Below are 16072 nucleotides of genomic sequence, written 5' to 3'. Positions count from 1 at the left end.
CTCTGGTATTGGTCGAACAGCCACTTCGGTTCCCTGTACGGCGAACCGGCAGGGAACAACCGAACTGACTGTTCTATGACCCTCCTTGGAGGATCGCACGGGAATGCTGACAACTCGGTGCCCTGAAGCAGCGGACCGGCAGGGAACAACCGAACTGGCAGTGCTGCGATCCTCCTCAGAGAGTCGCTTCCCAGGAATGAACAGCCAACTCAGTGCCCCGTACGGCGGACCGGCAGGGAACAACGAACTGACTGTTCCTCGACCCTCCTCATAGGATCATAGGGGAACGCTGACACTTCGGTGCCCCGAAGCGGCGGACCATCAGGGAACAACCGAACTGGCAGTGCTGCGACCCTCCTCAGAGTGTCGCTTCCCATGAACAGCCACTTCGGTGCCCTGTACGGCGAACCGGCAGGGAACAACTAATTGACTGTTCTACGACCCTCCTTGGAGGATCGCACGGGAACGCTGACACCTCGGTGCCCTGAAGCGGTGAACCGGCAGGGAACAACCGAACTGGCAACACTGCGAGAGTCACTTCCCAGGAATGAACACTGTCATAACATAACAAAAGCCTGTTCAGGGTCCACCACCTTAGTGGGGACCCCAAGAAATATGGGTGGAAGAGAACCGAACTAAATTCTGTAACCCTTTCCTATAGAGATCAGGACGCAACAAGATATATTTGGCAGTAGCTTCCACGCTGCCAGAAAATCTACTAAGGGGACCAGTCTCTCGAGGGTCGTTGAGATGTGCAGGCACCTCGGCGGCCTGAAACAACGAACTGACTACTTTACGGCCCTCCTCAGAGGGTCGTTTGGGGACGCTGACACTTCGGTGCCCTGAAGCGGCGAACCGGCAGGGAAACCGAACTGGCAGCACTGCGACCCTCCTCAGAGAGTCGCCCCCCAGAGGGTGCAGAGGAGACACAGATTCTCGAACCCGTGTCTCCCCGGAGGGGGCTGCCCTCAGAAGTCTGACAGCCTCAGCATCAGGACTTCTTCTTAGTCGAAGCCTTCTTCGAGATAACGACTGTCCTCAGATATGTCTTATCCCAAGACGACTACGGCTGAGACTACTAAAGGAACCAGCCTCTCGAGACTGGTCTCTAGTATAGCTTGAGAAGCCAATCCAGCGTCCTGAAACGGATGACCGGCAGGAAAAACCGAACTGACAGCTCTAAGACCCTCTCCAGAGGGGGCGAGCATCCCAATGCCACTACTATTCCGGGCAAACACAGAGATACAGGCTCGTCGGAGACCGCTGTGCCCTGACGCACACGAGGTGGTGGGGTTGCAAAACATGTAATGCCGAAATTTAAAAAACATTGTCACAACATTTGTCTTGCCGCGTATTCACATAAACACATCGGTTATCCGTGCTGTCAACAGTAACGCATGTGATTAATGTTTTTCAGTTCAACGCATTAAAAATATTTAGCGCAATTAACGCAGCATCCGTTTTTTTCCCTGTCATACTTTGGCTAGCGTTACATTATATAATCATGTTCTTCTTCATGCAAATGCTTTTAAACATGCAAGCGCGAAAAGACAAAAGAGAGCGCTGTCTGTGAATGTCCTGCTGACTCACACGACGCACGCCAGAATCGGCTTAACGAATAATAACACACAGTTATGCCAAAATGTCTGTTTTGTTGTCTCCTCACGAGAGCAGTCTTAAATTAGTTAAGTAAAGTCTTAAATTAACGTTAAGAGTTGTGAGTAAATGGGACGCGTGTGATATCCACATGTGCAGCAGACAGTGACAGTGTGGTGGTTACAAAAATATATAAAGGAAAAGAGAAAATAAAACTAATAATAATTAGTGTCATCAATATGTTGTTGTCATTGAAAAATAAACTGAATGTCATTAATGCATAGTGTATGATATTGGATGATGGCGATTGGTATTCCTTGCCTAGCATGGATGATCGATCATTTGATTATTTTTGCCTTGGGACTTTCACCTGCTGGGGGAGGGGGCGCGCTGCTCAGACAATACAGAGACTCAGAAGATTGCAGCAGTTCCGTGCCCTGTGTCTTTTATTGACTCTATATCTCCCCTAACCAGGTATGATATTAGTAAATTGTAGCGGAAATACACTTTATATAAGTCAGGGCTGTGAAAAATGGCAAGTGTCATTGTTTGAAGTGTATTCATTGTAATATAAATACATGTCTAAAAGTTCGGTTCAAGTTGACCGCGTGTGTATCACGTGTACAATGGGTGAATGCTAAACTGATGGCAGAGACCATGCGGTCATAGAAATGTGAAAACGGAGTGAATTAATACCATATTTGTGTTTTTGAGAACTAAATTAACAGTTAAGTTACAGGTGACAGTGCTTAAAGAAAAGGAATCTGCTGGTTCATAAGAGAAAATGTAATATGTGTTCATGCTAATGGTGTGTAAAGAGATAATTAGTTTGGCTGACATGCTATAATTCCTGAGCTAATTTAAGAAGTTTAAAAGAGTTGAAGATGGTAAACGGCACATATGTTTAAAATGTAGAGTATAATATGTGAATATTGTATGTAATATACAGTACGTAGTATTATTAATGTGCGTTGTAATTCAAGTTTCTATTGAAATGATTTGTTTAATTGGTGGGAACAGTACCTGTTGAGAAGCTGTATGTGAGTAAATCTATATTTTTTTCTGTATAGTGTTTTTCTCTAAAGAGTTGTTATACGTTTGATTGACATATGAGAATGCAGAAATGTTTGCATTAATGTCAGACAATACAGAGACTCAGAAGATATTGCAGCAGCTCCGTGTCCTGTGTCTTTTATTGACTCTATATCTCCCCTAACCAGGCGGTCAGGGTGCTACAACAGCAGAATCACAGAAGATGTCATTCTAGTGTTTAAATAGCCTATTTATTATCCAATGTGCACATATGCAATTCTTGGTGCATTTGTTGTTGTTAAAGTTCTACAGTTCACATGGGCTATGGCAGTCTTTGTTTTGATACACTATTATGTTGAGGGCCAAGAAGAAACAGAGAAAATATTGTTGTATCTTTAAAGGTAGGGTAGGTCAGAATTGTCTAAAAAAAACTTTTATTCAAATTTGTTTAAACTGTCTTTATATACCAATGCATAATTAAAATGTAAGTACTCTGATAAAAAGAGTATAAAAATCGAGTGACTCTAGACCGTTTAATCTTCATTAAACACAGCTCATTAATTCCATTCACTCCCACCTAAAAACGGGTGCGCGCACGTGGGCAGAGCCAGTAATAACGGCGGTAGTCATGGCGACGGAGAGTGACAGTCGCACAAGCCAATCCTGTGATTCGTCCCGAATAGAAATAATGAGCTGTGTTTAATGAAGATTAAACGGTCTAGAGTCACTCGATTTTTATACTCTTTTTATCAGAGTACTTACATTTTAATTATGCATTGATATATATAGAAAGTTTAATCAAATTTGGTAAAAAGTTTTTATATAAATCCTACCTACCCTACCTTTAAGCAGTTGCACTTGTTTTTGTTCTGAATGCACTTTCTTGTAGTAGTCCTACAGAGAAAAAATTTAAATGCACTTGACCTAAATACACTTTGTTTTTATGATAGAACATTTAATTTGAAAATCTTTCTGCTTGCCAGTTAGGCCTGTACATTATTATTTAATGTACACATGAGTGGGGTCAAGTTAAACATTTTACGGTAGTTTGAATTTTATTTTATACTGTGCATTGTTGCAATGTGCTAAATAAATATTTGCATAATTTGTAATTGATTTATTCTTTGAAACTTTAATATTAATTTATGCAATTGCAATGCCTTGATTTTAGTAAAGTTAGTACACAGTCGTAGACATAAATGCAATGGTACTAATAATTGGCATAATTTCTTTCAGTGTTTCGGTTTTCGGCCTTGGTTTCCTCTTTTTCGGTTTCGGCCAAGAATTTTCATTTCGGTGCGTCCCTAATATTTTTATATAGCATGTTAAAGTTGTCACTTTTTGAGGGCTAACAAAAACGCACCGTTTTGGGTCTGGCCCTTTAAATTCAAATATGCTGCTGTTCCCGATACAGAGGGCGGAGCTTCAAGAGCTCATGTGTTAGCAGCTCCGATTACCTCACAAACACTAAAATGACAAAGGCTTTGCCTTTTACGTTCAAACTGAGTCAGACAAAGATGAAGAGACTCAAGAAGAAGTGACAACACGTAGAATGCAACAGGACCTTTCTGAATGGTTAGTTGATATGGAGTTAACTATCTTCAATTAGCATATTCTGTCATGATAAATTATAAATCGCTCGTATAGGAACTGTTGTGAGATGCACACAGTGACTTTCTATTGCATGTAAAAAAAAACGGATGCCAAAGTTTGAGCTGACTCACAAATGTACTCTTATACAACAACTCTTCCTCTTCTCAACATGGACTGCGTGTTCACGGGGGCGGGGTTTATGTAATTTATAGGGTTGGTGATGTCACACACTAACCCGGGAGAAATGTTAGGTAGTCCATTCCAGCGTTTGTTATAGTCCTTAAAAAACGATTTATTTAAAAGCAAATATCTTCCTTTGCTTTGAACTTTGAGTGTTGTAACTTTGCAGATGTTGTTTATGCTCAAACAGCAACATTACACACTAACTAAAGTTAGAAAAGTAAAATCATACTCAACCACCCCTTTAAGGTGAATTGACCATTTTATTGAATTAAACTAAGGAATATTTTAGTTTTTGCTATCTTTCCAGAAAAGACTTCATCAAATTGTGGTTTAAAAACAGATATTAATACCAGCAGTATGTATCTATCTTATATAAACTGTTATTAATTGAGCAGAATTTTACACAAATTATTTGGAAATGAGAATAAAACAAAAGCCATTCATCAAAGGCACACTCACAAAAAAGCAGTGGAATACAAAAAGCAAGACCATAAAAAAACAGACATGGAATAAACCTCGAACCAGACTCATTAGAACCTTATTAATAGAGTCAGGCAGCATGCATTCAGCCAATATTATATATAGCACTGTCTAATAGATAACAGTTACAAATCACTGCTATACAGTACATGTAAGGTCCATACACTAACAGGTTAAGGACTGTAGTAAAATAAATTCAGAAATATATAACTAAAAATAAAAAAAATATATAGATCAACCATTTGACCCTAGTTCAGTTATGATCACATTTGTTATGTTCACAAGCACCAAATTAAAATAGTAAATTATAAATTCTCTAAAATTGTTTACATAATGTCATAGAAAATGTGCAAACATTCACAGTTATATTAATATTAAGCGTATCCCCTCTTGCTCATCCCCTTGGTCTGTATTTCGTTCTCTCTCTGTAAGAAAACAAAGAATACTGGTTAAAAAGGTTGATGTCACAACCACTTTAGTGTCAATGTTCAGCCAATAACCATGTTTAAAAAACAAGCATTCATACCTGATCAAAAACACTCAAAATAATACAGTGTTGAGTATCAAACAGTAAAGAATTGAGAAAATTAAAGGACAATTTAGAAAATTAAATCTTGCAATTGTAAAGTAGTCAACTGAAGGTGAGCTTGTTGAGAACCCAAATGCAGTTTTTTTTTTAAAAAAAGTGATCAAACTGAAAACAAAAGCATGCCTTGGCATGAACTCAAAAATGTGGACGTGGCGCTTACCAAACAGTGGTTACAGAAAACAATAGGCTTGTTTGAGATGCGCCTTGCTTCGCATGAAATGTATGCGAGAGTAGCCGGCTACAGTGAGGGGAGGAGTGAAAAAAGTGCAGGGAAGCCGGATAGTTCTCTTTTCTCGCAGTGGATCATCAGACACCAATGAGATCAAAGATGGATATCGCGGGATTCACGCTCGTGCACAGTGTTGCTAATAAACTGGATGTAATTTAAGTTCTGTTGCTTTTATAAGAAAATAACACTCAAAGTTCTTGTTATTTAATTATATACCAAAGACGTGTTTATCAATACTTTTTACTTTAATTACATATGTTTTATAAATATTTTATAATAAATATGATAATCAAATAACATATAGAGATCACACTGTCAGAGAGTTTTGGAATACTCACACATAATTTATACACAAAATCAGAGTTTTAAATTCAAACACTTTAAAAGAGAATACATCACGGTTGTTTAAACCAATGAGCATTAAGCTGTGTCGTCAGCAAGTCGTTTCCCATCGTGCTTTTGATCAGCGCAGTCAGTGGAGAGAGCAACTGCGCTCGACTGCAGAATCCAACACGAGTGGCTTACACTCGCAAGAGTGTTTTTACATCCGTCAGCATGACATCAGAGTCAGGCGGACCACAGTCGGACACATTTCTAACCAGCATGGATCTCGCGCTGCTCACCGGTGATCGGTTTTGCACAGATTTTGCTCATCTCAAACAAGCCTAATACTTGACAAAGACACATGGCAAACATGAGGGCTTAAATACAGACTAATGACTAGAAGGGACACCTGAACAATGAAACAATGGACCAATGACAGCATGACACATCAGACAAGGCACATGGCAGGATCACATGACTAACAGGGAATCACATGACAAAGACATGAAACATGACTGACATGAAACAAAAACAAAACAAGACTTGACAGCAATATGTTAATTTTCAGAGTATCTGTACACAGAGCCAAAATAGAAAAGATCACCATGTTACTCACCATGCACTGTAACTTTATATCTCTTGTATTTAGTCTCTCGACTGCTGATGATCAGTAGTTTATAGACTCCGGCATGTTCAGTTGTGCTGTTTCTTATGATCAGAGATCCAGTTTGATGATCCAGATTCAATATGTTTTTAAATTTCCCTTTATCACCATAATATGTACAGGCACTTTTATTAGTTTCTCTTTTAGCCACGAGTCTGTCTTCAGCTCCAAACAGCCACAGAATCAGATCATCATCTTGTATTTCAGTTTCGTTGTGTAGCGTGACCGAATCTCCCTCCGTCGCTGACACAGTCTTCTCTTTATTTTGTCGCAGCACCAGATAAAAGAGAAACACATGGACATTATAACAGGTGATCTGACCTCACTGCCACGGTAACATCGAAACCAACTGGCTGATTAATTACGAGGTGAAGAGGAACATGTTATTCAATATTGTGATGGATTTCTGTGTTCCACATAAATTATCTAAACAGGTTTGGATTTAGAACGACATTTTACATTTACAGGCAAACCTGAACGATCAAAACCAGTGTTTCTAGAATAAAAAATAATATATATATGGTCTAGGAATGTTTTGCTAATATTTCCAAACCCTCATCTTTCCCTCATAATTGAGTGTTCATCAGAGTGGTCCAAGAACTCAGGACTTTTGTCGCATTTTTTTCTTTTCACAAGCTTCCTGTGTAAACTGTTACCGCCTCTTTCCTGCGTTTAAAAGTCTGATGTTTGAGTAAAGAAGGGCAAAGACGGTGAAAACATGACCTGTCGACCATCTTCTAGTAGTGGACTTTATTTTCTTATATTCCTTGCTTTATCCACCAAATTAAATTATAGCCCAAATATCTTCACAATTTCAGTCTTTTCAACACACTCATGACAATTTGTAACTATTTTATGGTTTCGGCAAATTGGTGGCTAATTCATATAAATACACACAATATAATTTGTACGCTTTTGTACAATCTGCTTAAGATATGGGGTTATGGGTGGACCTTCATGCTTACGTTTTTGTATGATTTACATTGTACGAATTCATACAAAAGTGCCACTTAACAAAGTTACGTTTTCCCAGAAGATCAGGTTTGTCTTTTCAGTTGTTTGTGTCTTTAACTATTAATAATCTGTGTTAAGAGCATTAAAAGCATAAAAACAGCGCTAAATCTGATTGCGTTACTCACCGTGGGCGATCACCATGAATCTCTTGCATGTGATCTTCTTGCCGCTGCTGATTTGTAGTGTATAAACGTCTGAATGTGCTCTGCTGATATTCCTGATGGTCAGATCTCCAGTTCGCTGGTTTAACTGTAATCTGTCTCTGAATCTCCCATCCGGACCTTTGTAGAAAAAGGCCTGATTGGCTCCGTTGAGTTCAGCTATGAACGTTTCTTTGTCGCTAAACTTCCACAGTATCCGGTCATCATTCTTCAGTTCGGAAACACCAGTTTGTAAAATCACAGAATCTCCAACTGTATATTTCAGCGTATTCACTGCCACAGCGTGAGAAACATAGAAGAAACATGTGAATGTGCACGTAAACCGCACTATCACTGTGATTATCTCGAGCTACTCACGCCAAACAAGAACGTTGAATTTCTTGTATGAAGCTTTATTGCTGCTCTTCATCTGTACTTCGTAAACTCCAGAGTCGCTGCTTTTGGCGTTTGTGATGGTGAGGTCTCCAGTTCGACTGTCCAGCTCCAGTCTGTCTTTGAATCTCTCGTCGTCAACATCGTAGACGCTGCTCTCATTGGTTTGCCCATCAACTTTGGCTATGAGGGCGTTTTTAGGTTCAAACTTCCACAGAATCAGATCGTCTGTCTGTATTTCAGCAATGCCAGTCTGCAGATGGATGGACTCTCCCTCCGTGAATTTCAGTGTGTCCACTTAATTTCATAAAGAAATAGAAACAAGGCATGTTGATATGTGCAGATGAACAACTTTAGACCTCAATGATGTCTCAAATGAAAAAATGAATACGTTTACAGACAACACTGTAGGTATTTGAAGTATTTCACCCACACACCTCGTACAATAACCTTGAATCTCTTGGTTTTGGCGGCTCTGCTGCCGGTGATCTGCATCTGATAATCTCCAGAGATTCGGATCCTGATGTCGCTGATGGTCAGATCTCCGGTCTGCTGGTCCAGCTGCAGTTTGTCGCTGAACCGCTCGTCGTCGGCGTACGAAATGTTGCCGGCCTTTTTGTGTATTTGAGCGATGACCATGTCTTGCGGTCCAAATGTCCAGAGTACTTCATCCTCTCTCTGGATTTCAGTTGCACCGGTTTTCAGCGTGACAGCATTTCCCTCCGTCACTGAAACTTTTTTTTTCTTTTCTGTCTCAAACACCAAGATATCAAATGTTCTAACAGATGTTTCATTGTTTAAGTCAAAGTATAATTCTTTTTTAATGAATAAATCACTGTAAATGAAGTCCCATCATAAATAATAGCTTTGCTCCAAAACAGTGAGCTGTAAAATGCATTTGTAATGAAGGAGTTCTAACAAGAAACAGATCTTCTCTCAGATGTTGGTTTTAAATTTGATTCAAAAGTGTTGTTCACTGACACCATTTTTTTCTGACTCTCAACATAAACATAAAATTTTTTTTAAAAATTTTTTTTAATTCACAGCAAAAATCTGCAAAATCTTCTCTTAGTGAGCTGCCTAAATAAGTAGCATTACAAGGCGCATTCATAATGAAGGGATTATCTTTTTTGTTGGTTTTCAATTCATTTTAAAAGTAACTTTTCAAAATGCATTTCTAGGATTCTAGAACTTCCTGTATCTTTAGTGGGAACAATAATTTCAGACTGCTTAACAGATACAGTCAATTCCTGTTTTTCTTAAGATCACCCACTGTATAATTCGTTAAAGATACAGTATTGCTAAATTGAAGAAAACATAGTTAAGCAAATACAATTCACTTTTAAACTCTTATATGGGTTTATTTATTTTGCTATTAGCTGTAGATAAAGATTACCTTTCCGTTTAGAGTATCTGAACATGTAGTAAATCACAGCCAGAGCTACAGCCACACACAGCAGGAGAAAAACACAGATCAGCACAACATAACCAGCGGACAATCCTGGATCTGGAAGCGCTGAAGAGAGAAAGTCATTACTGTAAGTACATTTCTTGTGCGATTTGAGGGAAATGCTCATTTGACATGATTAAACATGATACTTACCAACAAAAACATTGAATCTCTTGTATACGGTCTCTTTACTGTTGGAGATCTGTAGTTGATAAACACCAGCGTCTGCGGTTCTGAGGTCTCTGATGGTGAGATATCCCGTCTGGTCTTCCAGATGTAGTCTCTCTCTGTATCTCTCATCAGGACTGTATGTGATCTCATGAATCTTTATGTTCATTTCAGCGACAGGAGTGTCTGGATTCGTAGGTCCAAACGTCCACCGTATTAGATCATGTTTCTGTGAATCAGCAACACCAGTGTGTAGAGTCACAGAATCTCCTTCTCTCCTGTTTTCCAACCCTGCAAAAATCACATCTGGAGAACAAACAGGAACAGTTATGCGATGCATAGTGCATGTTAAAAGTAAAACATATAGGCCTAAGCTATATAAATCAATAGATCTATCTGAGCTACTCACCATGGACAGTGACACTGAATGTATTGACTAAGGTCTCAGTGCTGATGATCTTTATAATAATCTCCGGAGTGTTTGGTTCTGATGTCACTGATGGTCAGAGATCCAGTCTTATTGTCCAGCTGCAGTCTGTCCTCGAATCTCCCATCATCAACATCGTATAATGAGACGGTCTGAGTTGTTCCCTCGATTTTAGCGATAATGGAGTTTTGAGATCCATACATCCACATCAACAAATATATTTTCTGTATTTCAGTGACATTAGACTTCAGAATGATGGAATCTCCCTCTATCACTGACATTTTTGCTGTCTCCACAAACACACCTGAGAAATAAACAAAATATAGCTGAAAGTTTTCAATATCAGTAAACTGTAAACACTTTTAAATATAAAGGTTCCAAAAGGAGGGTTTTCTCATCAGTGCCATAGAAGAGCCATTCCTGGTTCTTCAAAGAACCTTTCAGTGATCAGTTCTTAAAAAGATGTTATTCATGTAAATTAATATTTTAATTATGTAAATAACCTTCAATGGAAAGGTTCTGTGTGAGTTGGTTCTTCATGGATATTTAAATCTTAACGATTATTATTATCCTATTAGAACAGCCAACTATTACTACAGAATACACTGAATAGAATTAAATATCATCATAAAATTTAAATAGATATTGTCATTGTGGAATTTGTCCCCGAATGATTGCGCAATATTTGCATAACAAAATAGAAGCAGAGAACCGTAAGGCTATGAATGAATGAATGAATGAATGAATGAATGAATGTAGCCTACATTCCGTCATGAATGTATCTTTGACTTTGACCAATTTAAGATGAGTTTATCATATGTTGATAACAGCTATAACTGTTTGTCTGAAAATCGAAAGCCCACGACCGACAACCCGCCCATGTATTATTGAACAGACAAAAGCAATGATTTAGCTTTTCTTACTAACCTTCGTAAATTATTTTCCTCGCATGAAAATGTTCCGATTCATCAACATTATTACAGCGACTGTGAAATTCGTATTTTTCCGAATCTGTTGTAGCCTAATAATGTAACATTTTGCGTATAAGAACATATTAATGCCTATAGCCTAATAATGTGAAACCGAAAGAATGACGAACCGATGACTTACCGTGTAAAAATAATGCGAAATAAGAGAGCAATACCAGTTTCTTCATATTGTTTTTGAATCCTAGATCATAAGTAACATGACTCGACTTGATGAGGTGATCGATCCGTGGCGTTTCTGTCGTGTCATAAACGAGCAAAACACGATCGACAGTGACCGTCACGGATGGCAAAAAAAAAGTGTTGACTGCTGAGGAATTTTGAACAGATGGGCTGGTTATCACAAAACAACAAATGTTCGCTCATGAATACCATTTAGGTTATGCACAAATGTTATTTTACTGTTTTACTGTAATGCTCATTTTCAAGTCAAAAACATAACGTAATATTTTATGTATTATAACCAATGCGGTTGGTTTCCAATCTCTATGAATTCTGTATGTTCTTGCTTGTAGTTTCTGTCATTGTACCTATGCATGAGGGCAGAGGAAGGCAAAACCTGATCACAGATCAGTATCTATTTTCCATTTAACTTGAGCGTTCAATATGAAATCAGCATAAGACTAAGGCCCCGTTTACACGATGGGAAAACGCAGATATTTCTCTGCGTTTTGGCCTGTCATTTACACGAAAACGCCGTTTTTATCCCAGAAAACGATTATTTCTAAAAACTCCGGCCAAAGTGGAGATTTCTGAAAACGCCGGTTATATGTTGTCGTGTCAACTGGGAGAAACGGGGTTTTAGGTTCTCTCTTGTCGATTCTGAGGATTCTGATTGGCTTGCATGGCTTTATCCTTCTCCCTACACTGCCGCCCATAGGTTTAGCATAGTTATAAAGGCGCTCGACGGCGTATTTATGCAGGTTGTGTGCACGATGTTATTATTGAAAACGGAGGGGGAGAAATATTCGTTTCTCTAAATACCCGGCTATGTGTAAATGTGGCCTAAGACAAAGCTTTATGGCCTGTTAATTTTTAAAAAAAAGTTTTGAATTGGAACTAATAGGATTTCAGTAAGTAAATGTGTTGTTATATGACAATTTATGGACTAAAAATTTGAAAGGTAGCCTACACATTTTAAGTTCAGTACTTCTATACTTGATAATAATGTATCAAAATTAAAATAAGATACAAGGCATTGAAAACATACAGTTGACAAAACAAAAAGGCTATTGTTTGATTGACACTGTAGAATGCTCTTACATACACATCAGAGGCTTATGACTTTACCGCTAAACGAGGAACTGCATCTCATCTCGGCAAGAAACAGTTTCAGGGTTCATTTCAAATAAGTCGTTGCCTTTTTAGACTTGTGTAGGGTTATTAGAGCAGGTTGCAAGTTCTTGAAGAAAATGCATCACACACTTGTTTTTTTCTGTCTGTGGATATAGTACTTAGCTGGTAAGGTGTAAATATTTGTTCTTTAGTTACTGTTTTAGTAAAGTGGCATCAGTTGTGATCTTTTATTATATGCTTGTTCTCCAGGTGTTTGGTGTTGAGACCGGTGAAACAGAGACAGTATCAGTGATGGAGGGAGAATCTGTCACTCACACACTGATGTTCCTGAAACACAGAGACATGTGATAGTCTGGACGTTTGGACCGCAAGGCACACACATTGCTAAAATCAACAGAGTGCACAATGAGACCTTTCACGATGGTGCCGATGAGAGATTCAGAGATAGACTCAAGCTGGACTATCAGACTGGATCTCTGACCCTCACAAACATCAGCACAGAACATGCTGGACTTTATAAAATCGAAATCGTTGTTGAAAACAAGGTCCCAATCAAGAATTTCATTGTCACCGTCTATGGTAAGCAGTGCATTTTACTGTATGCTCATTTTATTTGCCTCTTGCCATTTTCTTATTTCAAGTAGGATTATTAAATTATCATAATATATAATATTTTAAGTTATGGGCTAAAATATGGGCTAGTGGGTAAGTTGAGCCACCAATTAAACTTAAGGGAACTGTGCAAAAGATGATTTGCCATGGATAAGACCATAAGGCATTAATGTGTTGTTTTCTGTAAAGCTGCTTTGAATAAAATGAAAACAAAAATTACTTGATTACAAAAACTTTTTGTAAAAAATTTTTATCCGATTCCGAATAAAACAAAGATACAATATAACACAAAGGTTTTGTGAGTGACCACAAAGTTTCTCAGGGGAATGCAAAACTTTTGCAAGAGAATGCAAAAGCGCTGAAATATAGTTTTTCCTCTCATCTCCTATTTTTCCCATCATCACCATGTCCCTTTTAAGGCCTCCATGTCCCTGACATGTCATCTATATGACAAATCTTCCAGTTGGTCTGTTATTGTGGTGTTGCTTAATCTACATTCCTAAATGTCATTTAAAATCAGACCTATCTGTGGGTGGTTGTTTTTCATGTCAAAGTCAAACTTTTCTCTTTTTTAATTCTCAGTCCAGAATGAAAGCTTCAACTGATGAAGGGTGAATCAAAGAGTTTTTACTAGACTTAACCTTAATGTGAGAAAAAATTTTTTTTGCTTTCGATGAGGAAGTTCACAATGCAAAACTCACTTCTCTGTTCAAATTGTGCTTCAAATATGGGAAGTACCCAAATACTGTATCCCATTTCTCCTCGAAAAAAAAACAAAGTTGCACCTTCTAAGCTCATTTTACAACTAGGCCTATATATTTAACAGTTGCGACTTTACTTCTAATACTTAAAATTGTGACTTTATACCGTTTTTCACAATTATGACTTCATATCTCACAATTGCGACTTTATTTCTCTGACGTGTGATTTTTTTTTGCATTTGCTCCTTTTTTTTCTTCTTATAATTATTCGTTTATAAACTGTAACAATAAAACACTGGCAAACAAAAAAGCCTTCATACTGTTCTGACTTTATTTCCGTGTCTCTTTATTTTCTTGTGTTATTCAGCTCTGCACAGTCCTGTCATCACCAGATACTGTGCACAAAATCCTTCATCATCCAGCTCAAAATGTTCACTGCTGTGTTCAGTGTTGAATGTGAGTGATGTGACTCACTCCTGGTACAAAGAAAACAGTGTATTGTCCAGTATCAGTGTGTGTGATCTCAGCAGCATCTCTTTACATCTGGAGGTGGAATATCAGAATAAAAACACCTACAGCTGTGTGCTGAACAATCCCATCAGCAACCAGACCACACATCTGGACATCAGAGGACTCTACCAGATGCGTTCAGGTATAACATTTGTAATATGATGGGGTGAACTATCCCTTTAAATACGATTGTCACTCCTCTTTTGATCGCTTTAATCTCATTCTATCCACACAGGCTTTTGTAATTTATGGGAGTGACAAGCAAATTCTACAACCAAATTAATTATGATAGTGTTTTGGCTACATAACTAAACTGAACTAATAATAGATAGTAGCACTTACCAGCTGCTGTGTTCCCTTCGAGATGGTGATGCAGTCACGTGATTCTCAGGTGAACGAAGCTTCGGCCGTCATAAATCACGTGCTCTTGGCAAAAAACGAATTAAAAAACGACATTCATTCAATACTTTTTGTACTGTTTAACACAGTGTCTTTTTGTATTTTATGTTCAACATAAGCCTATACTAACATGACACAATTTAATATCGTGACTACATGAAACGAGCTTTTACTGTTATAAAACTGCAGATTTGTGCTATTTTACTTTCCTCAAAGAGTATAGAAGTAACAAGAGGCGAAACTCAATAGAACGTTCCATTGCAACAAACGCACCCGTGCGCAGAGCTGCAGCTCCGCCATCTTGGACTGAACGCGTTATAGAATTGAACGATACCGGTTCCAATTCAAAAGCTGTTAAGGGAACTAAATAGTTGTTTCTCGTTTTTAATATCTCTATAGCAGACATCCAAAGTCTCCCGGAAGTTCCGGGACTCTCCCGCATATTGATAGCGGCTCCCTGATGCCGGCAAATTAGCTAAAATCTCCCGAAATCTAGAGCGAGCGAGCAAGAGCGCGCAGCTCCAGACCGTGTTGCGCACACGGCAGAAAGGGTGAGGGAGTGAGAGACCTTGCGTGTGTAATTAAACTTTTGCTATGAAAACACTCTGCTTTTATGTTCTGCTTTTTTATTTTTAGAAATTTGAATGGTCAATATGGATATTGCAATTTTGTCAATAGTCTGGAAAGTGGAAACATTTTTTTCCATATGATTCCGGTCTGGAAATGATTAAAATCAAATTCCATACTTTTCCAAACATATTTGTTGCTCAAGAAACATTTCTGATTATCAATGTTATGCTTAATATTTTTGTGGAATCTGTGATAAAAAAAATCATGATTATTTGAACAATGGAAAGTTCAAAAGAACATCATTTATTTGAAATCGAAATTATATAAATAAAAAAATTAAAATAGGATTACTGCCACCAAAACTTTTGAACGGTAGTGTATATCTGTATAATAATATATGACAGAAATATGTAATAAATGAACCACTTCCAATCATAAATAAGAATAACTAATCTTCTGATATTAATCGGTTGTAATAATTTATTTAACTTCAACAATAATCTGGCAAATGTCTCCTTTGGAATATAGACCTATGGTTGGTCTTGTTTTAAAGCATTCTTGAATTACAACCATTTAAGTTTGGATAGTGATTTTCATGTCTATGCGAAAGGGGGGGGGGGGGTGACAGTTAAAGGGTTAATTTAGTGATAACAATGAATTAATAAAGCGGTAATTTGCCAGGTTAGGTGTTATCTCTGAAAATATGCGATTTAAAA

The 16072-nt window shown here is 38.1% G+C and overlaps 1 protein-coding gene across 1 annotated transcript; it reads right to left on the bottom strand.

The window, feature by feature from the left end:
- Window positions 1–4647: 4647 nt before the first annotated feature.
- LOC306988950 (uncharacterized protein) lies at window positions 4648–15347 on the bottom strand. Its single transcript, XM_079594182.1, has 9 exons — window positions 14730–15347; window positions 10265–10586; window positions 9841–10161; window positions 9634–9753; window positions 8675–8986; window positions 8223–8534; window positions 7830–8138; window positions 6643–6948; window positions 4648–5309 (listed from the first exon to the last, which is right to left on the bottom strand). The coding sequence occupies exons 3-9, from the start codon at window positions 10022–10024 to the stop codon at window positions 5248–5250; spliced, it is 1605 nt and encodes a 534-aa protein (XP_079450308.1). The 5' UTR covers window positions 10025–10161; window positions 10265–10586; window positions 14730–15347; the 3' UTR covers window positions 4648–5247.
- Between the last annotated feature and the right edge of the window lie 725 nt (window positions 15348–16072).

The sequence above is a fragment of the Phoxinus phoxinus genome (genome assembly GCF_949152265.1).
Source record: "Phoxinus phoxinus genome assembly, chromosome: 20".
In the NCBI taxonomy this organism is placed as follows: domain Eukaryota; kingdom Metazoa; phylum Chordata; class Actinopteri; order Cypriniformes; family Leuciscidae; genus Phoxinus; species Phoxinus phoxinus.
This window is presented reverse-complemented; position numbering and strand designations above follow the sequence as displayed.